Source organism: Galendromus occidentalis, unplaced genomic scaffold (genome assembly GCF_000255335.2).
Source record: "Galendromus occidentalis unplaced genomic scaffold, Mocc_1.1 scf7180000076742, whole genome shotgun sequence".
Taxonomy (NCBI): domain Eukaryota; kingdom Metazoa; phylum Arthropoda; class Arachnida; order Mesostigmata; family Phytoseiidae; genus Galendromus; species Galendromus occidentalis.
The window spans coordinates 119955-147813 of record NW_003804731.1 but is presented as its reverse complement, the minus strand read 5'-3'; the positions used below and the strand labels follow the sequence as shown (position 1 = coordinate 147813).

At 53.3% G+C, this 27859-nt stretch overlaps 1 protein-coding gene across 1 annotated transcript; it reads right to left on the bottom strand.

The window, feature by feature from the left end:
- Positions 1 to 1825: 1825 nt before the first annotated feature.
- On the bottom strand, positions 1826 to 16610 carry LOC100901434 (uncharacterized). Its single transcript, XM_003740127.2, has 3 exons — positions 16332 to 16610; positions 5284 to 5404; positions 1826 to 2276 (listed from the first exon to the last, which is right to left on the bottom strand). The coding sequence occupies exons 1-3, from the start codon at positions 16385 to 16387 to the stop codon at positions 2106 to 2108; spliced, it is 348 nt and encodes a 115-aa protein (XP_003740175.1). The 5' UTR covers positions 16388 to 16610; the 3' UTR covers positions 1826 to 2105.
- Positions 16611 to 27859: the final 11249 nt, after the last annotated feature.

Genomic DNA, 27859 nt, shown 5'->3' with positions numbered 1-27859 from the left:
CTGCCAAATGAAATACTGTCTTACGTTTGACGGGGGGCATGCCCCGATCTTCGAGCATGTTCTATTTAGCAGGCAGGGTCTGAGACCTCTCATTAACTCGCTAATTCCAATCGCTAGGAACGATATCTCCTGGTCGCCAAGAAGCTCGCTGAATCTCGGAGAGGTCATGATGCAGTCTCGGCGGAGTGTCAAAGGAGACAAACATAGACGAGCTTAGTGCTAGATGATCCGAAACCGACTAAGATGCGCGAAGTACCATAGAACGGTACAAAAATGATACGGAGATGGACACGGGAGTCGTCCTTCGTGTTTTTCTATGGCTGCAGAAACGAGTCTCCCCCTGAAACAACAAATTCTCTAATATTGATGAATTATCCTATCCGAGGGGCATGCTCCAATGCTGGTAGAGGAAATACGGTATTCAATCCGAAATCGGTGATAACACAGAAGTTGGCTCGAGCCTCAATCGAAATTGTCGAACAGATATTTCACAGATTTCAGTCGATAACTGAGAATCTAAGAGTGCGGGATGTACATCGCGCACCCCTGGTGAAGAAGGATCTCGAACAAGCGATTCGGATCTTGGGATCATTCGATCCGAACGCCGTGGTGATGAGGAAAATTCTGAGACGATGAGATGCGGCGCGGTGTTCTTTGCTCCTTCGGTCTATCCTTGAGTTCGAAAACAAAGATCTTTGGATAAAACGCTGGATTTTATTGACGTGACCGATTCGCCTGATCAGTTCGTACGGTTTGATATCAGTGTTCGGTCTTTCCGAATCTCCTCGATCACATTGCTGGGGTATATCTCTTGCTCGTTAATTTTATTGTAATCGTCGCATTGTAATCGTAGCTTTCGTGTCAATACGACAGTCGTGTCACCGGTTGCCAATGGGGTGTCACAAGTAGAACCTGAGAAAATCTTGGATAACCATTTATTGTAATGAGACGAAAACCCTCTCAAATGGAGAGATTTACGCCAAGGAAACAGGCGGGTAATTCATTTCACGGTAACTCAACCCGCGAACGAGCCAGGTAGGTGCTGTGCCTGAGGTGTCGAGAGTGGATAACGCATTATCAGCGTTTGATCTGACTCGGTTCTTCTCAAGGAAACTCCTCGGGAGACGTGAAACAATCCTAAACATCAACATCACAGAGGGGTGCGGTGTGGGGTTGCTGATTTCAGCCGGCCAGCCAGCCAGTCTGCAGACACCAATAAGTTCCGGTGGAGAGCTCGAAGATCCCGGCATCGCACGACTTCGTCGAAATACTTCAGTGTTTTCCCGTGACCGTTCCAAGTTCGACGCCGCAATTGCTCGCATCCCCGCCATGCGCGAGTCAGACCCTGAGATCCGCGTGTCCTGTTTCGTCGTATATGTTTCGCGAGCCAAAAAAACTCCCCTCCCCCAACTCTCGTATAACTCTCGTATTAGAAACTGCGTAAGTCCTCAGATAAAAATATCAATCTGTCGGTTTCCTCAGTCAAGCTGACGCTTTCATGGGGCGAGAAAGGACTGGCTGGCTCCGCAGGTGTTGCTTTCGAAATTGCCCTCCATCGGGCGTCCAGAATTGATTCTCTCACGGTATTCATTCTCCCTAGGTTTGAGGAAAATTTCCTCCGATATGCTTAATGTCTTCCATGGGTGTCGTCATGCAAGAGTGTGTGAACACATGGTGCAAACTATCAGTTATTCCGGTGAACTACAATATACAAGCGAAATCATGATATGTGGCTCCCTCGGATGTCTTCTATTCAGTCGACACCCGCCGGAATCTCCTGGCGTCGTCGTGTCATTCGTCTCCCGCTCCCTCCCACAGGAGCTTGCGCGGCATCCACTCTATGTACACTCGTTCCTTATGTTGTGGGGTTTCTTCCGCTCGATCACAAAACGATCTCACCCGCAGGCCGAGTTGACGGAGACACGACGCTCAGGATTTCTCTCGGCAAACTCGTCTCTCGCTCAGGTCAAAAGTTTCATAAATCTCGACTTGGGCATCCCTTTTGGTTCCTTTTCCCTTCCCGGGTAGCGGTTCTCCGAAAGCATCAATGTACACCAGCGAGCCCCCAACCTAAAACCCATCACGCGAATGAAAACTCTCTCTTTTCACACAGGTTCCACGGGGACCTCAGGATTTGACTGGGACGTTCCTCCGTCTTCGAAGCGGACGACTAGTTGACGTCTTTCTCCCGACGAGCCTTGGTTAACGGGTTGATAACGATGACATCCGGTGCCCACAAGGAGCAAAACGATTGCCGCGAACAAAACGAACACCACCTGGAGGAGAAGGGGAAATTTCGTCAGTCGAAAGTTTTCTGCGAAAGAAAGACTGCGCGGAGAGCTCAGCTCCGCTCTAATTGTAGCGACAGGTCGACGGTCGCAAGGGAATTGTGCTCTTGACTCGGTTGGATTGTGATTCCCCATCTGTCCTGAAAGTTGGGACTGTTCTTCTGCTCGCTCCTGATCCTCCAGTGGAGCTTCGAAATGAGATTCTACGTTCTCCGCGAGGTCTGAATTTCCTGAGGTCCGAGGACTTATCTCGCCAGCAATATATCGAAGCGATTGCGGGACCCCGGAGCGGGGGGATCAGCGATCATTTATTTCCACAAAGCTGAGATTGAAAACGAATAGAGGACTACGTTTTCTGTTATGATATGATCATCGTCCGGATGAAGCGAAAGGCGTACCTCGAAGCGAGAGGGTCTTTTTGACTTTAATGCTCTTCGATTACGCCATGACCTCGATACCGCGAGGTTCACCACGGCGACGCCGACGTGGCGGTCATTCAATCACGCGGTGGATTCGATTCCCATCCATGAGTATCTTGAGGATTAAGTTCCCAGGCATCCGCTCGTGGGTTCGGACGCCACGCAGCTCCAAGCGGAAAGAACGTACGGTATGAATTGGGTACGGTACCGCAGCTCATTTTTTCGGCGGAGCATTATTCTGCCGTGACGGCTCTCTTCGGCTGTCCTCCCGAACTCCGAGCGAGACGTCCCTGGTTGGTGGTGGTGAGAAATATGGTCAATGGACCGCTATCATGCCGAGTTGTTGTAGTACCCGAACAACAATGAGAAGAAAAGTGGGTCTCGAGTTTTTCTGACGTATTCCGCTCACGGAACGAGTCGTGCCCCCCTCTTCACATTGAGGATCATAATAGGCTCGAGAATAGTTCCGTAGGAAGGAAGATTTCTGTTGACGCGTAGTATCCGCTCCAAACAAAACGAAGGGGGGCGGGGGAATCAGAGCAGACAGCCGGGGAACGCCGAGATTTCAGACGACGATTTTTCTCTTCCTCCCCTGATCGTACGCTGTCCTGCCCTCGAAATTTGCTTCTCTCTTGTTCCTTAATTCTTCTCGACAACAACAACATGTCGGCTCAGAGGATGAACGGAACGCGACGCGTCTTGGGTCGGGGGCGCAGTTCCCGAACTTGTTGAATCTAGTTCGGCGCGAAAGAAATCCCCGAACATCCAAAGCCGTGATAAGGATGCTCACACTCTCTCGCTTCAAGATTGTTTCACTTTGATTGGCGTCTGCTCTCGGATTTCCAGTAAGAAGACATCTCTCGTTTGTTTCTCGTCGGATCCGTTGAGGAGCAGTCACGTCGCGCTGTCGGGATCAGACGAGATCTTTTGTTCATTTTGAATAATCTCTTCGTTACGGCTGGAGAGAGTTTGCAGATACGCGGAAGCACTGGACTGGTAAAGAAGCACTCCAAAATCAACTCGTCGCCCCCGCTGCTGCATGGGGGATGAAGTTTCGAAATTATAAGAGAAAGTCATAGGGGGATCCTCATATTCACCGGAGCGTGAGAGGTCCGCCGGGACGGTGCTATTATCGCTCCTAAGACTCCCCGGAAAAGCGTTCGGAGTCCTTCTCTGAGTCTCCTTCCCTTTGTCTTTCTTGACTTGCAAATACATCGATGAGCACTCCGAATTCATTGCGCTGCTCAGACTCAATTTCCAGTGCTCCTCCCTGCCCGATGCCGACTTTTGTTTATGCCTCCCCTCTCCCTCCCGCTTCGATGGGGTTTAATGGAGATGCATGAACGAACCGGGTGACGGAGAACGGTTTCACGATGGGACTCAGCCGGGATGATGCGTGGGCGCAACGCTCACGCTGCGTATGAGATGGGCGTGCACCATCGCCGATTGGAGGAGGGGGAGAGGGGGGAGGGGGTCACAACGTATGACTGCCGGTGTCGTTGGCGGTTTCCCCCGAGGGCCTTTCCGCGAGTCATTTTCAAACTACTTGGGAATCGGAACCAGCGTCCGACCCGTCCGGAAAACGAATGGGACCCGATTTTCCCGATTTTTCCCCGTCGTCAACCGACGCCTCTCAGACCTCTAGCCGAGCTCCCATCGGATTCCCTGGACGTCGTAGGTGTCTCGACAACGGACCCGCTTCAGTCTCTGGTCAGGTTTCGGAACGAAAAACGCTTTCCACCGATCAAAAATTATTTCTCCTCACTCGGGCCCTCGGCTCTCCCGACGGGAGGCTGAAGGGGCGAAATCAGCTCTGAGACCCTATCTGACACCGGGGAGCTTAACGGCGACAATTCGGCTCTGTAAACAATGACCGCAGCGGGCTGGCCGCCGACACCTGCCCCAGAAGCGCCCATTAGCCTGGAGCAAATCGAGCGAGCCCAAAAACAGGAGCCTTTCGGTCTCGGTCAATTGCTCCCGTCTGGCTCACTGTGCTCAATACGCTGAGCGCAGCGGTCCTCCAAGCAAGCTTCATGGCCTGCCGGCCTCATCCCATGTCGAATTATCTGCTACCGGAGAGCACCGCCATGCGGAACATCGCTCCGATCCTGAACATGAGCCCAACTTCATTGTCTTCGCGAACGACGGGGCCCTAGTTTTCTTAAATGGAGCGCCGCGCCGAGTTGGAGTCCCGAGAAAGAGCGTCAGATTTTCAGCCAAGGCAGCTGAGGACCTCCCCTTGGAATGCCCCTGAGGGAACGACCTGAATCGGGCGGCGACTGAAGACGATTTCTCAACGACATGGAGCGGGAAAATCACCGGGACCAAGCGCGAAGAGAGCCATGTGTTCAAAACACTCGGTGCAGATCACGCGCCGATTTGCATGGCCACGCCGACGGTGTCCCGAAAAGAGAGCTGCCGAAACGAAGTTGGAGGGCACCCGTTGCTCCGATGAGGACCCCACAGGAATCCGGGGTGTTCCCCCCTCCAGATATCGGCGTTAATCATCTCCGTACCAATAGTTTAGAGCTTCGGTGCTATTTTCCCGGGGTAAAACGTTGAAAGAAAGAGCTCACCGTTACATAGATGACGGCATCTATGGATTGATCGATGCGCGGGTAGTGGAACGTCTTGTATGTGGGCGAGTGTGTGAAGCCCAAAGCATTCGAGTTCAGCGTCACATCACATATCCGGAGCCTGGAAAACGAAAAGATAAGACCATAAGACACTCCATCCGCCCCACGAAAATTCCTTGCGCCTCGTTATGGGAGGTTTTCTCTCTCTGAATGTATGGAGTTTGGTTTCATCGAAAGTGCAGCCACGGCCGCTTTAGTGGAGGCCGCGAATTTCCGCGGATTTGGCGGAAATTTTCCGCGAAAAATTTACGTCCCTAATCATAATTGACTGAGCTAATCTCACTTCTTTCCCTTGATGAGTATGAGAAGCCTTCCGATCTGCCGGAGATGTTCACTACCCGGACATGCGACACGACTGATATTTTCTACTAATGGGCAGTTTTTTGAGACTACTATGTTTTCAGGCGCTTCCAGGGAAATTCACGTTCACACCGAATAGAACCTCGGGTTGAAGAAGATCTCATCTGTGTCCAAAGAGGTGCCAGCAGCCGTGGCACCGCTCGTTTGAGCATCGGAGCGAGAAGCGGAGTGCACTACGGCCAGAAAAGACTAAGAAAGTGAAGGAGTTCAGACGGCCACACACAACGAGCAGTTGTATGCAAATGTATCCCCTCTGCGCCGAACAACAAGCCTCCTCCTGAGTAATAGGGACTAGCGGAAAATAAACTTTACAAACAACAAGCCGCCTTGTTTTTATTTCACGGATCTCTCGCTCTCTCTGGGGACGTGACGACGACGACGCCGACGTAGCTGCTCTTATCAAGTGCGCTCATCTCACTCGGTTGTCGGCTTTCCCTCATCGACTCAGACAGCGCAACAAATCCTCTAGATTCTAGATCGCTCGCCCGCTGGTGCTCTCGTCTTTCTTTCCCTTGCAAGAGCCAGCTCAGCCGCCTGTGCGGCGACAGACTTCACCCGGCGGGCTCATTTGACACTCCGTCGGGGTATGCGCGACCGAGGAGCTATTTTGCATGAATGATGGATGTTCATCCTGGTGCTGAGGGCGAAATTGTTTTTATTCGGTCATCCTGCCCGGCTGCGCTCTCAACTCGCCGGATTCTCTCTTTTCTTTCCATCTCAACGTATTCGTGTCCCAAGGAGCGAACCTCGCGGCGAGCGCGAGTCAGCCGCAGACAGAAGCGGAATGAAGAACGACTCCCTTGGAAAATGCCACCGCAGGAGCAGGAGAAACTGAAGGTAGTGGCAGAGTTTCGCAAATAGACGCACGATCAGAAAAACAGCGCGTCATTCCGAGCGAGTGTCCCTGGTTGTCCCTCGAGGAAAAATATTCGGCACATTCGTCCCTGGCAAATGTTTTCGTGCATCAAAACCGTAGCCGTCGCTGCAGGTGTTCAGTCCTCCGCTGCGTTCGACAATGGTAGCAGTCGCAGGTGTACGAGCGCACATCCGAACACTACGCGGTACATAAGCGAGAACCACTTGCGCTGGATAGCCGGAGCATTGTGAGTGCAGATGCACTTCCTGAGGGGTGACAGTGTCTCCTCGAGAAAGACTGTAGATGCGCAGCTCCTCGCAGATGGGCTCAGCTACAGGTGTTCGCGGAAGACGTTTCGGGAGGAAAGTCCACCAGGGGATCCTTAACCGTTGGATCCCGGTTAAGGATCCCCGGGATCCAACGGCTAACACCGTGTCCGCATTTTTGAGACGCAATCTCAGCCCTGTCAGCCAGCCGGTCGACTTCTTCTGTGCTGGAAGTTCCTAAATTCAGAGCAGCCTTATTACTCCTCCGCATCGGTTCCTACTGCATAGCCTAATCAGGATTCATTGCAATCGACGTAGAGTTCAATCAGGTGGAGGAGGGATGGGAGAGGGCGAGCGGAACCGAGCCAGGGAAAAAAACACAAGCAAGGAAGAACCTCCTGCGACGGGAATAATCGCAGGTGAAAATACTTCGTGGCACAAGCTCGACGGGGGGGGGTAAGGTACTTTGGATACACGATGGAGCAACTTTCATGCGGGTGTGTTCTGACAGATCTTTTGTGTGGTTAGCGAAACTCTCCGCGGAGTTCCGGCGGCCCAGCTACTCCCCCGCTGCTGCAGCGGGGGATGGCCGCAAGATCTAATACAGTTTGTTGACGCCGGCGCCGCTTCTATTGGTTCTATTGGTGTTGCTGCTCAAACACACTCGGCCTGCATCTGCTCGCTCGTCTACAAGGGAATTTCTACGAGTAGCGGGACGACGGAGAACATTCGTCGTATCCAACGCGTTTTCCTTCTGTAGTTTGAAGCTGTTGCCGGGGAACAGAAACACGAGGCGACCGAAGGCCGATAAGCGCGCACGACGCTGAGGTCGGCTCATCGGAATCGTCGTCGTCGCGATCCAAAATAAAGACTCCCGAGGGAAAGGATCGCTGAACTGCCAAATCACCCCCCTGGGCTCCTAGGCTTACCGTTCCGACCGGGAACGCGACGGGCTATTTACGCGCCTAGAAAATGGCGCTTTAGATTCAATATGCGTCGTTGTACAGCCAAAGGCAAGAGCCGTCTTAATCCCGAGACCGGAAAACGTTTCTTTCAACGGCTCCATAATGTTTCCGAACGCCAGGCGGGGAACCGAAACATCCGTTGCACTGATTTTCTGTAACACGACTCCCAGAGAGAGGTTCCACCCTCCCAACGGCGAGCGCAACGATCTTTAACGCTCCGGTATCGTGATGATTATTCGCTCCGCTAATTGATCCTAAACCTCCCTCATGATTTCCGCAATAATTGAGGAACATCAACGGATCGACTCCACAGAGGAGGATCGAGGAAGATGAATTATTTGGATAGAGTGATTCTAGACTCATCCAGCCGAAATCGTAAATCGAACTCGGGCTGGGGAGGCTCAAACCCAGAAGACCGTTTGAAATCGGAGGAGGTCGGGCTCGAGCCGGACGAGAGGAACTGTGGACACCGGCGTCAGTGCAGTGAACAGGTGAGGAATCGAACGACTCTCTTGGGACCGGTGTTTCGAGCGCACAGGGTAGTCAGCGGACGGCAACGGGAAGCCGCTGGATGACGAGCACTTTTCACTCCACGCCACTTGTGGCTGCGATCTGCGACGCGGAGATGCCGTGGTAGAACACAGTGTTCATGGCTCGGCCGAGCTTCCTTTGCGTTATGCACGGTGAGTGTTTTCCGTGCTCGCCCGAAAAAATGCCATCGGAATAGATCCATGACTCGCAGCAGGAATTCCATCGACCGGAAAGCGCTAACCCGATGGAATTGTGGGATGGTCCAATCGCGGGACTCCTGAGACGCGAACATGTCCTGACGTCAACAAAGAGTAAAGATAGCATTGATGTCCACACACAAGGAGCGAACTAATGAAACGGAATAGGACCATGCTTTCGCCTTCCTTTTTTGTGTAGTCGACCGAACGACGTGGCCGCTCCCAAAGTAGATCCGCGTCACGGACGACACGCGCATTAATCCATCGGCGCTTCAGCGAGCCCAACCAGGGGAATGAAATATTCAATTACACTTCCAACGGTGCGACTAAGGCTGGAGTTGAAGTGCGCTGATTTGTCACGTTCCTCCGCTCCACGTCTGATGTGAGGTCGTCATCCGCCAACCGATCGGATCTCCTATCGATATGCGAGTCCGAGCTTGCTTCCATCACCTATTGTGGGCACTCTTATCGTCACGTCGAAATGGGTCCCTGAGATGGGGCGGGCATCACTCCCGAGATAAGTCGTCAAAGAGCTTTTCGATTTTGTTGGGGGACTCTCTCGAGACGGTACCGGACGGCTCCTCGTTTGACGGCCCGTCGCTCCCAATTGGGGAGCGGAATTATCTCCGAGAGGAGCAGCTTGAGGAGGGGACAGGCTCGGGAGTGACAGACTATTTCTTCCGAATTGCGCCCGACCAAATGCGCGTCATCGGCACTGGGATGATAGATAGGTGTCCGGAGTCTGGTTTCTTCGGCAGGGGGATTCCCGCCGGTCATCACGGTCGGCGGCAGACCTCTCGGTCCTGAGTCGCAATCCACTTGCCCGAAGCCGATCTGTATCTTGTCGTGCGAGATCGGTACGCCTTGTTTGGAGCTTGATTAATTTGTTTCCTTCTTCCCGACTCCTGTTCCCCTCCTCCCCCGTCAGGCCTCTGTCCTCATGTTGTTACGGCTCACCAGCGGAGCGATCGGGATTGATTTACATTTACCCGATAGATGGGGAACCGAGACGGACTGAGTGGAGGACAGCTTGCCAACGACAAATTCATTATTCCCGGCGAATTGAATGCGCTTCGCTGGATTCGATCCCACGTACAGCAGCCACTGTTGATTACTTTCTCACCGCGCCTGCGGACGGCGATGCTCACGAACATACATTTGATCGGAACGAGCCCCCCGGAAAGAGGCACGCGCGGTTATACCAATGCTGCTTATATTTTCCCGGGAAAGATTTCTGGACAAGCCTCCGGTTTCGAGAACGAACCGAGGAGCCGATGAGGGATTGAGGTACGGAAGAAACGCTGGAAAGAAACGAAGCTGCTGACTGGGCTTCCAAGCGACCAAGTGGCTCAATCGAGTTCATTCGGCGCGTTGCTGACGGATGGTGGGCGTAGCAAACTGTTGATTTATGAGAGACGTGCGCCGCGGGTCAAAGGCTAGCTGCCGGTCGGTCGTTGGGTCAGCTAGCCCCACCACCATTACAATAAAACGGAAGATCCACAGCAAACTTCTCACTTTCCAACACAAGCTTCCGATTGGCGCTGCCGACGCCGTCGTCATCGCCTTTTCCAGTCTCGCTGGATGACCGGTCTCACGAAGTCATTCTTCCCGCAGGGGAGGAGCAACCCAAGCGTCCTGGCAGCTGTCCCCGCGGCTGTTGTTGTGCAACACCTGCGAGGACTCCGAGACGGAGTCGAGAAGCTGCTCCAGACCCTCAATCCGTCTCTTCCAAATCTGGGCAACAATTTAATTTTTCCCGAGGAAGTATTTGCATTGGGAAGCTAAAATGGTTGCCATGAATCTTCATGAGCGTCCTCCTCCTTGGAACAGTTCTCTCGCTGCGTCGTTCCCCGGAAGGCGATTCGAGGCGGCACGATCCACCGGGATGTATTAGGAACGGCGTGCCTGCGATGATTTATAGGAAATTCCACGGAAGTGCTTCCCGAACGCCCGCAGAAGAGCTCCCAGCAGAGATCGTTCCGGTGGAGGCCTTCAGAGCTTTGCGAGAATGAGGTCTCTGAATCAACCGGCAGGAACAAGCCGTTGATTGCCTCTGACTCCGACCGAGGAAACGTTTAAGGATAAATAATCGAGGCGGGAGCGAGCAGTCGAGAGAGCCGGCGCCTTGGTGAAGCGCCAGCGTTAATTGGGGCAGAAGAGGCAGAAATGCGTTCGGTCGATTAAATCCTTTTAGCATTGAGCGGGTAGGGATGACGAGGAAAAGCGGAGCGAGATGGTGGGAGGGGAGGATCTCCGGATCCATCTCGGCGATACGGAAAACCAACGCTGTGCGTTGTTGACATTATTCTCACTTATGTTAGTCGATCATCTAGTCCTTTTTGTCCGTTCAGTCATCTTCGCCTTGTGTTTGGCATGTAATTCCGACGCGGGGACTATATGCATCTCCACTACAGCTCGATTAGCGAGAGGTCCATAAGGGAGAAGCCTTTTCCCGGTGGGCTCTCTTTTTCTGAGTCTCTCCTTTCGATAACGGTGATACTACCTAAGTAAACTTCGCCATATGCCCCTGCGCGGGCTGTGACCATCCACCACCGTGTGATCGTTAGCCGAGTCGCCTCTAACGTGTTTCGTTGACGATATCCCCAACGCTAGATTGGGCCAGTGCTCCCTTCGCGAACGCGAAGCTGTGGACGGTGGAGTTTGCCGCGGCCCGATCATTCCTTGGGAAGTATAGGTCATTCCTGTAGCCTATAGGTCACTCCTGATTTTCTGAACGGCTCTCCTCGGGAGCAGAAGACGAGAAGTTTTTCATATTACGATCTGCAGGCAAACCGAGTGAAGCGTGCATCTCTCATGCGTCCTCCGGAGCTCGGAGCCGCCGGAATTGCGAAATCGGGAAACTAGGCGTGTTGCTTCAATCGAGCCAGCGGTCGATCAGGAGGGCTTTTTCTTCCTGTCGGATACCCGCTCGAAATTCAGCGGAAGTAGGTCATTTGGAGCCACGACCACAATATTTCCATGCTCCCTTCGGATGTTTTTCCTGGAACAGCCTTCCCCAGGCAGTTGCTTTCCGTCGGGAAGCCCACATATCGCGCTCGAGCCAGCCCGCCAGTTCAGAAAAGCATTCGTTGCGAGTATTCAGAGAGCTGAATCGCAGCCTGAATCGCTGCAGAGAGCCTCAAGGAATGTCTACACCCGTGATATTGGAAGCAACGTTCGTGTTGGTAAGGGATTACTGGAACGATCACAGGCAGCGGTGTTCAACCCGTCGTTCTTTCACTCGATCAAGTCCCGGCATCCAGCTTCGGCTGGATATTGGGTGGAAAATGCGTCTGCCTGTCGGATAGCCGATCCGGCCTACCGGCAGACGGACCAAATTCTACAGAAAGCTCGCATGGCGAGAGTCTCGAATAATTGGGAGTGCGGTAGAAGTATCCATTCGAAGAGGATCCGCTTAGGGCTTGACGTCTTTGTCGAAACCCATCTGTTCATTGTCGTCAGCCGTTCCCCTCATTCCTTTGATCTCTAGACACGCGTAATTATCGCATGATTCGATCGATGCGAACGATTCGAGTCTCGCTCATGGAACTCCGAATCGGGCAGGCACAGGTTGACGAGGGAGAATCGAAGGCGGCACGACGGGGGGGTTTTCAATTTGATTCGACAGCGTGAATATTTAAACAAGAGATTTCTGCCAGCTGCGCATTTTTGATGACGACGGCAGCGGCTGCGGCATTGGTTTCATGAAAGGAGCACGGAATGGAGACGGGGAGCGCACTGACAGTGAATCCCCGCGAACCGATTCGGCGCACAATGCAAACATGCGAGAGCGAGTGGGAATCTCCATGCGTGCGACATCATGGCAAGTGTTGCTTCGCGTGTATCTTCATCCGAACTTTTCCTCGAACGATCGGCTGGCTCATTGCAAGCGGAGGCAATCATGCGAGCTCCCCGGCGGAGTCTTGAGATTCTCAACAAAAATAAATTATGGCTCCCGACTCCTTTCGATGTGCCGTCGCGGGCCCGACCAGAGCGGGTCGAGACACGAATGGCTCCCCCCATTCCTTTCGGGTCGTAATGACGGGCGCTCGCGAACCCTGAACGAAGTCGAGCGGCTCGGCAGGTGAGGGGCTTGAGTGGAGGAGTACCGTCGACGTCGTTCCATAAGGAATCGTTCGCTCTTTCGTGGACCCGTTTCCGATTGGAATTCGATTACGTCGTTCTCCCATTCCAAACAAACGACTCGAAGCTCGCACGAAATGCTCGTCGAGTTGCTGCACAGTCGCCCGCTGCGCGGCCGGAGATTAGCGGCGAGGCAGGAGTCGTACACGACGAATAGTATACTCGTTAACATGGTTACGACGTCAGTCAACCAGACGCAATATGTAAGCGACAAGCTAGTCCAGGCCGACGCCGCCACGTCGCATTCGATGTAAGGTCGATGGGTGTTCCCCTCGCCCATGTTCCCCCAGCCGGTTCACGCCACGAACGAGAGGCAGTCAAGACTCCGCAGAACTTTCCAGAGTACATAATACATCTTGAATCTGGAGCATCGAGCAGAGATAACAGTAGGACAGAGCCCTAACTCTGAGGGATGTCCACGCGTGGAAAATGCAGGAAAAAAATCCCCAGCGCCCCTGCAGGAAATAAAGGCGTGCCCAAACTTTCGAGAAACGTCGATGTTTCTATGACAATATCCAGGAGGGAGCGCCACGATTCACGAACGTGACAAGCTCCCTATGGTCCCGCGAGCCGAGGGAAACGGGTATCCGTTCGGTGTTATTCTTCTTCTTTCGCCTCAAGAATTGTGGTCAACGTTTCCTAGGAGCTCGCCCGGAGACGTGTCGGTCCGAATGGCGCGGGGAAAGAGGAGAGACGGAAGCTTCCCGAATGGGATCGAATTCTGAGCGCAGAGACATTTTCCGAACACATAAAAGGATATTTTGGATCGCATAAGCGCTTCCAGCATGCTTTTACCGTCCGCCGTCGGCCTTCGCTCGGGCGCCTGCCGTGGAAACCAACAGTGCGGAGGAGACATCTGAGATTTTAGTCTCACTTTTGAAATCCCCTCCTTTCATTCCGGTTCCCAGAAGCGAACGACTAAGCACGGAAGCAAACACGCATACGGGCGGGCACGCTTGCTCGCATGCACCCACGCATCGATGCGAGGTGCACTCAAGTGCTCTCTAATCCGATACGGTGCCTGCGTCGGTCGTCGATGCCGCCTCTGAAAGCCCGAGCGCCGAGTATTTTCATTTTTCCATCGTCAGAAAGCTCTCTGCGGTCGTAGCCCCGGATTAGATATCCGACGAATGGGAGGAGTCCTCTGAGGCGTTTTTCCATTTTGTCAGCAGCCTCTTGCCGAGGACATCGGGCCAAAACTCGGTAACAATATCGTTAGAATTCTCCAAAGCTCGGGGCCCAGGCTTCGCCCGAGTTCGCATCGTCCCATTCGTACTGGTCGCAACAGTGTCGCTGAGTCTCTCTCACTCCATAAACATGAAACAACGACGACGACGACAGCCGGTCAATGTAGCTCTTCTTCCTTTGTGTATCTGATTCTGAGTACTCTGTGCTGCGTCAGCGACGAGAGGCAGGAAACGAGTATTGAGAAAGGAGCCGATGACCTCCTCCAGCGAATAGAGTCAGAACCTCGCCGCGATACCCGAGAGCGATATTCGCTCGATAGATCTGGCCAAGCGCACGGACTTGACACATTTCTACCGACCGCACAGACGGAGACGAAAAATGAACTCTCAAATCCCGTCTCGCTTACGGGCATTCAATCTATCCGAGACTCTCTCCATATCTTCGTTTTCGCGCTGGGTATGCAATCGACGAAGCCTCGCTAAGCACATCACCTGTTTCGCAACTACGTATACCAGGTACATGCGCCGTTCGACCTTCTGTTTAGACCTCCGAGCGGTCTGATGCCAACCCTCCCCCCCCTTCTATACCTTCGCCGCGTCTGAAACCGGGAGATATCGCCCGATTTTCTGCGAACTCATGAGTTCGACGAGGGATCATAGGCCCGACGTGGCATTCCCACCTGAAGGCTGCTCCCATAAAAACCTCGAGTGATAACCGCCTCGAGAGCTGAGCAGAGTGCTGGAGTAAAAACGCAGTCAATCATCGCAAGATCCGTCTTCCGTGGCTCCGCATCGTCAGCGTCGAGGCATGGCAGCTGCCAACTTTCTTTTTTAGAGTGAGCGCGATTTTCGAACGTCCACCGACGTTCTCGCGAGGCTCGGTGGTGTGCCCGCCGTTTTCACGCTCGAACGTGCGGTTCTCTCGCTCCGCTCGAGGAGGGTCACATAGCAACAATTTACAGCTGGATGCCGTATGAAGATATCCGGGTTCATCGATTCCATACCGTGTGCGTCCCGGGTCCTGGCAGACCAACGAATACTCGAGCTGACTGAGGGGAATTATTCAGAAAATTTCTTCCTCGAGAGAAAGCCTCCGGGAGAGCGAGTTCCGCTCAAAGGATCTGGACTCGATCGGTGCAGATTCGTGCGAATCGTGTCCGCCCATATTTAGGGACGAGGTCCCTGGCCTGAGGTCGATCGTTGTTTGACCTTCGGAGTACGTCTCGTTGATGAGCTCCTGTTGGGTGAATATCGATGATTCGAATCGAATGCAGGGGTAAACGACTATTCTTGGATCGTTATTTGGGGATCTTTCGTTATCAATTTCCGGCCGGCTTGAATTTCCCATCGAATCCAGTGATTGTACCTCCCTTTGCCAGGCGCGCAAAAAAAGCCGAATAAGCAAGGAGATGATGACGAGAAGTGCACTCGATCCGTCGGATGCAACAAGCGCAAATACAGGCGTCTATAGCCGATACAAGCTAACATTGCTCCATCGGAGAACCATGGCCATGGAACACGGCGAGTCTCGGGAGAAACGAAGCATCGAGCGATTCCCACCCTCCACGCGTTGCGGTGTTTGTCGAATGAACTCGACCACATTATCGCAATGCGGCTTCACGGCGGTGCGCCATATTTACCCCCTTTCCGTCCCTCCCATACAGCTTCGCTTCCCGGAGGGAACATAATCGTTCCCTGTGCGCAAGGAAACAGGAGCGGTGGGAGCTCTTAGCAACTGAGAGGGGAACGGTGAGAAGCAGAAAGAGAAGAAAACTCTCGTGTCCGATGCGATGAGGTCTTCGGAAGAAGCTCTCAAAATGTTCCACATCCTAGAATCCTCTAGGCTCTGTGACTCAGTACTCTTAAGTACCTAGGCAAGGTTGCGAAGATTATAATTGGCCGACATAAGGTACACTCTGAGAGTCATTCGGAAATTATAGGAACCCCAATCCGATTCAATCGCTCCCCATAAGTGCCCCATATCGATATACCACCAGGAGCTCAGTGGGAGAAAGACTTCTCGGGTACCATGGCTCGCCCTCCATCGATGGGACATCATTTCTACCTCAGAAGATCCGGTTCCACGTCATTTCTAGTCACCGGATCCGCCTGTCTAATGATGGGGTTAAGCTACTATCTCATGATCCGCATTCGGTTCAGTAGACTCATGAATACTTCAACGCATGGTTCGAGACTCGTGAATAAAATGAACCACATCAGCGAGTCTTTCGTCGGAATGTTTCCTCTCGTCCATGAACGACGATACTCTCAGGAATGAAAATTCTCCGAGCCTCCGAATGAAGACCGAGCGAAGTCGAACCCTCGCCAGAGAGCGCAAAGCAACACGCCGGCTCGAGCAGCAACGTCATATCTCCAGCTGGGGCTAAAAATACGAATTTCGCTTCCGGACGCCACACCGGTCCTGCTTGTTGACAACTGAATAATAAAATCAAACGTTTTTCCTTGTTTATTTCTGAACTCACTTGGCCTCCTTGCAGAGCCTCTCGCGGGCGAGCTTCAAATCCCAATGATGATGCATGTTGTTGGAGCTGAAGGCAGCCTGGAGCTCAGGATGGCCGTTCTATATTTCCTGGCTCCGCCGGTGATCCAAGCGCAGATCTCTCGACCTGAAGCTCACTCGTTTCAGCCGAACAGCCCAGTTCACGGTCCGATCAACGATCGGACGATCCAACGGACGAACGTACGAACAAACGGATAAAACACTTCAAACGACGGGCATCGTGAAAGAGCGCTGGAGTTCTGCTCGCTGAAGCCGAGCCGAGTGAATCGGAGAGCCCTTCCCACCTCGCGCATGCGTCTACCAGGAGTGAGGGGTCCGTGACGTCAGTAGGTGGCCCCACGTCGTCACGGCTAACGGGATGCGATGCCAGATATGAACTTGGACGCCAGCGTCAAAGTTCACCATCGAAACGTGCATTTCCGGTTCTCTGCAAATTCCTCCGCTTGCTGCGTCCGGTATTTGCCGGACCGCACTCGAAACAGAGGAAAACTCTGAAACATTCCGAAAGCATGGTCGCTTCGTGACCGCAAGAATTAAGGAGCGGGGAAAAACTGATCGCGGGGGAACTTCAAAAGCTCCGCTCAGCCCTGGTCCCGGGGGACCTTCTGCAAAGCTCCACGTTCCGCAGCGGATCGGAGAGACGAACTACAGAGCACTCGGGAAACTTGTTTTAGACCCGGTCGCTCTGCGGAGATGTCGTCTGGAGTCTCTCGAATCCGTTCCGCTCTGTGAGTCGGTCCGCAAGCGCCACAGGTTGTAGCGCACACCCAAATCCACGGATGGACCGACCGAGTGGTACTTCCCTTGTAAGGTTTTTAAAGCGTCCTCCGGCGCGGCTCTGCTCCTCGACGTGATCCGATGCTCCAGTGGGAGGACAACGTGCGAACAAACGAGCGGAAGAGCGAGCGCGCAACAACTCCAGGGGAGACAATGGGCAGGATCAATTGGAAGTGGGAGCGGAGACCTCCCGTGGGTGTCTAGCGCTCTTTTGCATGCTACTCTCAGACGAGAGCATAGTCGCAAGCGAACAATTGCTTCGCGAAACTTTCCGGTTGGAACTTCTGGAGCTCGTCGCCCGCCGCAGGATCTTTTCCCCCTCGCCCCTCTCCAGGGATATGTCCCCTCGCTTGAACTCCCCCAGATTGTCCATGATGCGTCGAGGTGTCTCTCAACGATGGAACAACTGGCAAGCGACATCCGTGGAAAATTGCAGAGTTCTCCAGTTGGATCGAGACCAAGCTCTCTCGGCTTCGCCGCATTGATCAATCATTCGCTCATTCACTTAGAATCAAACGTCGGTCTGACTGAGCTCCCCGTTCCCTCGGGGGATTCTCTCCACGCTTGCAGTCGCTAACACGACAACCTGATGCTTTGTCTGATTCAGCTTTTCGCTTTGAGAGCCTCTCGCGTCGCCGTTCTCCTGTTTCCTTTTATTCTGTCTCTCTTGCTAGGAAAGCGTTGTACTCGTCGCCGGGCGGCGCGCCGAAGCCCTCCTCCTCTACAGGTACTACGATAATGCTGGCTGGAACTCCTATATGGTGCTCAGTGGGGCGATACCGGATGTTGCCAACAATTCATCCTGACAGCTTATAGTCGAGCATTGTTTGCCCGGTTCCGTGTGGACTGCCGTTCGCGCTGCGCACGCTTGCGTTACTTTCATGCCTCCTTTCCCCAATTTCTTCTTTTTTCGCTTTTCGCTCCCATTTGAGTTCTTCGCCGTAGTGCGCTGCGTGTAGAAGAGCGCGAGATGAGCCGGCTCTCCCATCCGTCTGATCCGAACACCCGAGTTGCGGCGTAGCCATTATTCATTCCATTGTGCAGGAGGACCAGCTAGCGGACTGTTAGGCTGAACGCTCGCTCGTTCACTCTTGAAGACTGGAATACTCTCATTCATTAGGCAGAATCCACATAATCGCTAGCGGCGCAACTATGATTTAGTGATCTACGTGAGGCGCCGTATGTCGTAGACCGTGTTGTCGTGTTGCCAGATTTCCCGAACGCAGGAAACGATCTCGATCGACGGAATCGGTTGCGAGGTAGAGCCCATTCAGGAACCTCGAGGAGGCGCGCGTCGACGAAATTCGTCTCTGGGCGGATCTCGATGACACATTTCGAAATGTTGACGAGTATTTCCGTCACCGGAAAAGCGTTTTGCGATCGACGCTCCGAGATGATTTCCACTTCCGCGACTCGGGCTCCTCGCGAATCCGCTGGAATTCGTCGAGTGTCGATCGTTTATCGAGAGCTTGTATGCGGTTCGCATTGATCGAACCAGGTTACCTGGAGGTGCTACACTCTGCTTCTCGGACAAGATTAGGTGTGCATGAGGAGCAGAATGACTTTCGGGTAACAAGCATTGTTTCGCTCGAAGCTCTCCGCCTAGGCAATAGTCTACCCATCCGATCACGTCTGGCGGTCGGATCACGTAGATGACGTAAAACTTGGGAACGAACAGACATCGTTCGTGCTAGCTAGCAAGCCCGTACCTGCTTGCACCAGGCAGGCAGGTATGTAGCTAGGTAGGCAGACGGGTGCCCGAGCTTACCAGGCTGGCTGGCTGTCTGGCTGGCCAGCGAGCAGGCGTGTCTTCACAAATTACAGAATTGCGTGCCGACGTAGCTCGGCCCGCAGAAACCGACAGATTCAAGGATTTGACAGAGCGCACTCTGAGTTTCCTTTTGTGCCGGTGCCCTTGACGGTTCGAACGTGGGAGGAGAGTTCAGGAGGGAATAGAACAATGGACAAATATTCTGAAGATTTTCCTCCAGAGTCTGGGGGAGTTTTCCGGGCAGAATCCTCCTTTCAACATCGACGGAAAATTGTCTGGATTCTTCGGTGAAAGGGAGTAAGGAACTCCATCGAGGATGATGTCCCGGAGATGCGGAGGTGATTCAGGGATTACCTCAGACTCGAGAGCAAGCCATTATAGATTCTGTCGCCCGTGAGCTCAATTTGCGTACGTGGAGTTTTTTCGCAGACTCAGTCATCGATCTCACGTGAGGTGCAGACAGGGGACATTGAATGATTTGGCGTCCGTCAGATCGGCCTACCGTCGGACGTGTCCCCTGATCGCCATAATCCAATGAGACCATTGGAGGAAACAGCACGACAGCAGACGAGTGAACTCGTGAGGGTCAGATCTCTCTGCTCGCGGAAACTTGGATTCCTCTAAACAGAGAAGCCATCGAGGCAATCAAGCGGTGAGTATCGTCCGGTGCAATGATGGTTGATTGACTTCGAGAAAAGCCGAGCTGTTACGCCATTCCATGACGTTCTACGTCGAATTAGCAGGTGTCCCCAAGTTAGATTTGTGTCAAGATTCGCTTGCTTGTACCTATTTTCCTGTCGTTCCTGCGGACTATTTCCCCTTTTGCATCGAAACGACCACTCCGCTCGCAGTTGTCTCTCCCTCGCACCTCCACCGAGAAGTGCGATCTGCCGGAGCAAAAAACTCGCTCCTCCGTGGCTTGGCGCGGAATCCTTGGGAACGCGCACTGAATTTGAAACGACGAAGGCGTTTTGCCCCGACGGGTCTTCCGGGCCGCGGCGCTCGGACTCGAGGCTCATCCGGAATAACGGCTCAACCGACTCCGGGGTTTCCAGCCGCTGCTCAACGTACATATGGGAAAAGAAGGAAGGAGCTCAGCTTTTCTGTGGACTCATTGAAGACTGAATGAACCGTCGCCGTCGGACCGAACGAGGAGACTAGATAGGTCGGGGGTCGACCACTGAATGCTGACTCGAGATTATCGTGTACATGCGCATGTTTTTTTCTGCGAAGCTCGAGGAACGAGGGGCAACAGCTGGACGACACGTGGTGCGAGCCAGCGCAGCGTTGGTCGACAGCGGTGAATAAAGGGGGCGGGCTATGTGCGAAAAGCAAGAGAGCTGAATAACGATGCCGAGCATGAGGATAACGAGAATGAGCAAAGGCGCACCGCAAGGGAGCGAGCACGACTCGTTGAGGACGCAGATGTTGTCGTTCATTTCTCAGCGAGCGGGTGCCGCATCACTACTATCTCGAACGAAGCCCCTCGCATGGAAACGACAAACCTGGAAGGCGGAGGGAACTTTCGGAGGAGCCGCGAACTGGAGATTCCCCGAAACGCAAGGCGTCGGCGGCTCGCTCAGCTGTAGTCGCGACTGGAAATTCTTTCCATCGCGAGCTCTGAATATCAAGGGGCACATATCTGCGGAGAGGAGCAAGGGAATTCCGGGGAAAAAACCTCACCTCGCACCCCCTTCGCCGCTGGGGAACAGCTCGGAGCCCCGTCATGATTTTAGCAAGAAGGAAGAACAAGAACAAGTTTCGGCTACCAGGACAACTTGCTTGCGAGTTGTTCGCAATTCGTTCAAGCGTGGTTCACTTTCCGATTCACGATGCTGTCACTCAGCTGGAGCGCCGCCCCGCACGCTGCGGGGTAACGAGTCCGTTGACAAGTCTGTTGTCCACGGATGCCGCGGACGGGGAGGAATGACGCAGTTTCCGAGATCCATACGCGGGACAGAGAATGGGAACAGGAAAAACGATGGAAAGGGGTGGTTTCAGGAAAGTCTCACTCAGGAAATATGTCCATCCTTCCCTGGAGTGATTCTGACGCTGACGTGAGCCAATGATTCGGTATTTTCGTTTTTTTTTCGGTGAAGCCGCTTTTCGGGGTAAGCTGCGGCTGTCGAGTCAAAGTTCGAGCTCGACTGTGATATCAGAGTCGGGGCCCTGGGTTCGACTCGACCACGCCAAGGCGCGGGGGTCATCGCGGCGATGAGATCCTGTCGACTTCTCGGAACTCGCTCGTTTCCTCTTTCTTCAGCTACAACGAAATGCAGCAATTTGTGAAACGCTGCGTGAGCGCTACGCTCGATGACTCAATCGGCGAAAGTGAAACGAGAGACTGACTCTCGTGGAAAAGTTTCATGAGCGCTCGAAACAGCCCTCATATCAGTCGTACGCGCCGAAGCGGAGAGCGCCGCTAAGGAAATTCTTGCGGTTTCCCGCTCCTCGTTCTCGACAGATCCGCGAGCCACGGAATCTCGCGTTCTGGCATCTACCTCAACCGGCTGCTTCGATTCCACACCGGAGCTTCCGGCGAGCTCGCTGGCGGGCGGGGTTTCTCGAATCCGCTCGCGGATCCAAGAGCTCCTGTTTTTCTCGTCTTGATTCTCCGGAGCGTCTACAAACGACGCAACGAGCACACTCGTGTCGGCTCATCCCGTCCCACGTTGTTGGTAAAGCCGACATAACAAGCTTGTCGACGAGCGATCTCCTCGAGGCTTCGGTTGCCACACCAAATTGTCAGGTCGAAGCAGCAGTAGGATCTGTATTTCTCTCCGTCCCAGGCGACGTTCTTCGGGCAGGTGAGGAGACAGCAGAAGAAAACAATTCGATGTCATTGCATTTTCTTCCTCCGTAGGAATCCTCCGACCGAAGCCTCGTCATTTGTTGCCGTGTTTCATCTAAGCCGATGAGTCAGCGGATTCTCTGCCGCATCTGTTTCCTGGATACTCGGGAAGACAAAGGGACAGATTGGATTTGCTCGATATTTCCCGGCTTCCTCCTACTAGAGACGCGGGAAGATTTCCGATCGGAGACTTTTCCATAAGAGGTGATACCGGATAGCGCTTTCACGATTGATCGGGGTGATTCGAGTTCCGCTGAAGACTGCGAATCCGAGAACCCAAAAAAAACCGAGCATAAGAGCCGAGAGGGCGAGGGGCGAGAGACATGAAGGCGGTAATATGATCCCAAATCGGCGAAATCGAACATTAGATCTCATCAGCCGTGACATATGTATGTATGTATGTGTACCTTTGATGACGTATAAACGTTCAGCGACGTCTGTCTCGTATCATCACAAATACTCACGGACGTGATCCTCCGATTCCTCGGTCCCTCGGACGAGTTTCGTTGACTCTGCCGCTTCCCCATTGTTCGACGTTTTCCCACTAGAGCGCGAGTGCAATCACGAAACCCAGGGACTGGTGAGTCAGTCGAGCTCGTGTCGGATCAGACACGAGCAGGCCCTGGGCAGATAAGCTTTCGGTGGCGTCAATAAAGCGAATCAGTATTACCTAGCTACGAAGCGAAAGATTTCCTCTACTCACGCGGAAGAGCCTCTGACGCCGGAAGTTGTTGCCTTCTCAAGCGTCCCTTATCGGTGGCCAAGTCTGACACCTATATCATGGCCCTCTCGTTTTCCCGTTTGCCTCACCATCAGGCCGTTGCATCAAGCCAGACGAGTGACTTAGGTGGAGTGGACGACTCAGCTGGCTCTTCGCTCGACTGACGGAACGTTCTGGCGATTTGTCCTTCGATTCGTTCCCAATTCTGAGTGAGGGTCGTATAGAATGGATAAATCCGGCTGGCGGCTGCGTGAGGGAGTTATTCCAATCCGGCTTCAGGGATATTATACGTAGAAGGATTGTTCCTCGTCGGCATGGGAAATCTTCATCGAATGAATTCAGTCCGAATAGACGATTCATCAAGCTCTCATCCGGAGCTTACTAAGAGAATGAGCCGCCGAAGAAGTTCTACGACCGATTTAGTTGCAGCGGCTGGAGCTCGGTCTGATTAAGAGCTTCGAATTCAATTAGAGCCACTCGACAACCGGGGACGAGCCCTCTTTTCGAGAAGAATATTCTATCGGCCGAGGTGACGCACGATTTGTCCCTAAATTAATTTGCCAGGCCCGCGCAATATTCGAGTGTGCGGAACGAGATCGACGTATCTTCGAACCGACGGATATAAGAGGTATATACGCATGCATAACACCCGAGAATCAAATTTGTTCCTTTAACCTCTCTTCGTCCTCAGATGCTCTCGATCGATTCCTCACGGCGGAGCGACGCACCCAAAGATCGGAATTATGTTCGAAAGCGAACGGGACGGTCCTTGCCCCGTGGTTCGCTTCTCAGTTCGGGCAGTGCCGTACACAGACTGAGGAATGCATTCAGGGACGCTCGCGTTCGCCTTCAGCTACTCCAGGCTTAAAAGTTTACACGGGACGACCCAGTGTAAGAATGACAGCTGAGAGGAACAAGCGGAAAGGGTCTGCGTTTCTTGGTCTGGAAGATCCTTTCACGCCAGAAAGCCTCAAGTGACTTCATGCTCCGGGGCTTCGACCGGGTTTTCTCTAGGAACGAGAGGCGGGCGGGGATTTGGAGGAACTAAATTGGACCCTTGACGCAAACGACGACGCCGCGCAACGATCGTGCCGGAAACGAAGCCAGTAACTTCAAAAGATGTACCGTCACCGTAGCTCCCAGAAGCGCATCTCCGGTGGAGCACGGGGTGAAGAGAAAACAATCCCTTTCTCAAATGATTTGTCGCGTCAGATCCGATCGCGAACTGCGCTCGATGGTCACGCTCGGACCTTGAGATGCCACGCAGTAGCTGATGGCAACGCTCACCGAGGCCGCAGAGGAATTCCTCGAGTTGATCATCCCTTGCCTCCGGGTCGAGCTTCTACTTCGCAACAATGCGCCCCATATTCAACGGCATGGCTTCGCTTCCCTATCGCTCGAGGCATATCAGTCGGTGCAAAGGAATCATTTCGACCGCCCGGGGGCGATGTGGCGACGACCTGTTATCGTCGTCCGGTGGCACCGGAAGGAGTGCTTAGCTCAGCGTTCAGTCGCTGGAAGAGATGCACTTTCGCGAAATATGACTCCTATGCTCGCCTCGCCTCCATCCCGGTCTGCTTGAGTTCGTGCCGTTCTGCGTGCTTGCCCCGGGTCTCTCGCTTGCTCTTCCTACGTCCATGCTCGGCGTCGTCCGGGTCAAGCATGAGGGAAAAGGTCAGACAGCTTCAAACGATATCAAATATCTTCTTCCTTTGAGAGGTTTCCCTCGCTCATAGTCAACTTTTTCCTCCAGCGGAAGCCACCACGCAGTTTTCCTGTCTTGTTCGCGAAACCTAATGAGAGGGGTATTTCGTGCAGCCGTACAAAGAACGTCTCTGAGTGAGCGCAGGAGGGAATGATTAGAAAGAGTATCAGACGGACGGAAGTCGTCCAGCTACACGTCAATTAGAGAGCGCTAACTCTTTACACTCTGTTTCTCCTCTTTTGTTACTTTGACCCAGATTCTGTGGTGAATTGGTTCCGCCGGGAGGCGGTCTCTGCTGGACGGAACTCGGAAGGAGTATCGGACCCATCGGTGCGCTCCGAGGGCCGGCGGGAGCTGACATTTTACTCTCGAGAATTCGATGTTAGTTGATACCCAAATGAGTCACTACTCAATCTACTCAACGGATCGCCTGAACGGGAGTCGCTGTGAGTCGAGCGTAGAATCGGGTCAATCGTCCGCCTAGATACATCTGGAGATCAGCGTGAGGCCTCTCGTTTGCTCGCTCCGGCCCTCAGTGTTGTAGCTGGAATGAAATCTCGTATATCCGCCTGACTGACTGAGTGGACGGCGAGACGGACCCGCAAGCCAACTGACTGACCGACCGACTGACCGAGGAACTAGGCAACCATCCGAGCGAGCGAGTAAGCCAACGAGCCATCGAAAGTCGGAACATGCCCAGTCGAGTGGTAATGAAGAGATGGAGGACCATGTAGACCACTGCTCCGAAATTGGTGCGTATTCTATATCTTATTTCCTCGCTCCCATCTATACACTCGATCAGTCGGTCCGTCGGTCGATCGGTCGGTCAGTCGACTAGTCAATCATTACTCGGACTCGCACTAATTGGGAAGAGGAGCACTAAGACTCGTGGTCATAACAATGTGCTGACCTTGAGAGGACGAGCGCCCGGACCTCCGGTTCTATTCATCTTGAAGAGCTCTCTATTTTGAGCGCAGGGCCGATTCCGGTTACTAATGGTACTTCGATTGTCCTGCGAGTTCTTTCGGAACTTCTTCGCGCTCTCATGACTTATGACCCATTTAGATGAGGTCGGAAAAACTTCAACAGCCGAAGTCGATGTATTGCGCGATTCTGAGATAAGAAGTCTTCAGTCGAGAAATTCGCAGAGAAAGGGAGAACGATGAAAGCTGGGAGAGGGAAATAAACGCTTGATGACAGCGGTCGGAGCGAGCGCATCTTTCGCCAAGTGTTTAGGGAAATATCACATGGCGGCGAACCGCGCATATTCACGTTCTCAGCGAAACAAGCGACCCAAGTAGCAAAAGTTTAATGTCGGCGCCTCAGCGTCTGGAATCGTCGAGGTATCGCATCGGCCCCAAGAGCCGGAACGTGTTTACGGAGATGAGCATAAAATCCTCCTCTCGCCGAAGCCTCCTCGTCAGAGCTGTGCGCCGCGTCGAGCGTTGCAAGTGCCACAGACTCAATGCTCAAACGTCGCGTCCTGGGCACGGCGCACAGCACTGCTCCTCGTCCGCTTCGACGCTGATCAAGAGGGCGATAGCGATTCCTCAAATTCTCGGAAGCATACTCCGAGGGGAGACCCTACACACGCCCGAAAATCGACTTCGTGAGCATCTCAGTCCCCATGCTCCCAACTCAGCGGAAAGAAGACATGCCGAGTGAAATCAACGTGCCCCAGACGATGGAGGATATATGAGGCCTTGGCGACGTAGTTTTCGTTGCCGTCAGAAGTCATTGATGTATGAAAGCTGCGATAAGGTGGACAGCAGCCGCAAGTTTCGGAATTCATGGACCGTGGACGGGCCTGTCAGGCTCCGTGTGCACATGGCCGCATCGCGTTTGCCGAAGGCGTGCAACTTCCGGATGACGATGTAACCATGTGCCGCAGAAATCACCGGCGGAAAATGCTGCGACGTTCCGGGTGCGAATCCGACCTCTCTGTTGAGCTCGCTCCCCCGGAAGCCCGAGATCCGCTAGGATGGATGAACAGGTAATGCGACGATTTGCGTCACGAGAGATTATTATCGAGCTGCGCATACTTTCGAAAATCGTTCCATCGAGTCATTCCGAGGGATGTACCCACCCACTCGAAGTTGAGGTCATCGAAATTTCGAGCAGGTTGAGGCGTGGGAAAAAAAATCTGGAGGCGTGGAATCGAGCGCTTCTGACGAAACGAGCGCCGAGGATGAAGGGAAGAAGACGTCGTCGTTACGCGAGCGAGACTTTGTGTTCAGCCGCAGAAAACACACGAACTGCATTCCTTTGTGGAGGGCGAGAGACCATCTCTGCATGACAATGAAACGCTCTCGCTCTATTCTTATACCTTCTCCCGAATCGCCGTCTGTTGAGTTTTTTCTTTGTCGCCTTGGTTTCCTCGCGATTCGGGTTCTCTACCGACTCGCTTTTCCCGCACCGGAATTTGTATCCCGTTTAAGCCTCAGATGAGGCTGAATTTCCTCAAAGGATACCAGTAGGTCTCGATTAATGACGGTCGGACCTACCAGAGCCCGCCGTCGTTGGTCGGAATTGGTGCGGAATTTCTGCCCGTTCTCTTCTGCGAGACCAGCGAAGTTCTGTTTCTGTTTGCACGGGAACTATCTCCAGACTCGATGGCTCCGCAGACTGACAGCCTTCCTGGTTCTCGTCAAGCTTCCGAGCGCAGCCGAGGTCCTCGCGACGTCGACGTCGTTCATGTTGACAACGACAAAGTTCCCGCTGTGCTGTTGCTGCGGCTTCTGCTGCACTTGCAGTCCATGTCCAAAGTCTCACAATCGGGCGTAATTTGAGTAAAGTTGGTCGCTCTCCGACAACTTGAATGGTGAGCCTACCCACGCTGTCGCATTCTGCCCAGCAACGCAGCTTGACGATGGGCTCGCGAGACGGGTTGTTCCAGAGACAGAAAAAATACGCTTGTTGGAGGAATAGCGTGCTAGCGCGGTGAGTGTGTCATGAGCAAACAGCGTCATCGGCCTATCGAAGTCGCGAGTCTTCGACAGGCGCATTGCTTCTGAATTCGTCGCGGTCGGTCGATCCAGACAGCGGCCCGTAGACGAGACACAAAAAAGCGAAGAGAGTCGGTTGACTCTCATTTTGAGCCTAGCGAGTCGAGCCGGTACTTAATGAGGCATCCTTGTATTACAGACAGGGAACGAGCCCGGTTTGCTCCACAGGAGGGGGATCGCTCCAGCTCAGCGATTGGCGACGAATCGAAAGAATTTTCTCTGTCCTGCACCTTCCCCACTCGTCAGCGTGTCGGTGGGAATCTCTTGAGCCGAAATGATTTCTGCTCCCAGCTGCACTGAAGTTCTGTAATCGTTCCTCTTTTTTCCATCTTTTGGCTCCTCGCTGAAAGGCACGATGCTCTTAGGAACTTTGAAAGATTATTCTGCGCGAATCTCATACTTTCTGAGCGAAGAAACAGTGCGATGGAACCTTCGAGGATCGATTTATGGAAAGCTTCAGCATATACGAGTTCGGAAAGAGTCGACCTCGGAGTGTACTCCAGGACAAGTCTCGTGGATTCTTTACGCCACGGGATAGCGATAGCGTCTGTCTGGCTTCTCAGGAGGGAGACTCCGGGTGGAAACGACACCTGACAAATCGAACGATGGAGTGAGTCTTCCGTCCCCCATATTAATTCCATAGCGTACTCGGTTGCCGGT

Bases quoted from the DNA above. Each gene is read 5' to 3' on its own strand.
- LOC100901434 (XM_003740127.2), bottom strand. From the start codon at position 16,387: ATGCATCATCATTGGGATTTGAAGCTCGCCCGCGAGAGGCTCTGCAAG. The intron at 5,405-16,331 runs GTGAGTTCAGAA...TTCGTTTTCCAG, and splicing joins AGGCTCTGCAAGGAGGCCAA to GCTCCGGATATGTGATGTGA. The intron at 2,277-5,283 runs GTGAGCTCTTTC...CTTCTCCTCCAG, and splicing joins ATGCCGTCATCTATGTAACG to GTGGTGTTCGTTTTGTTCGC.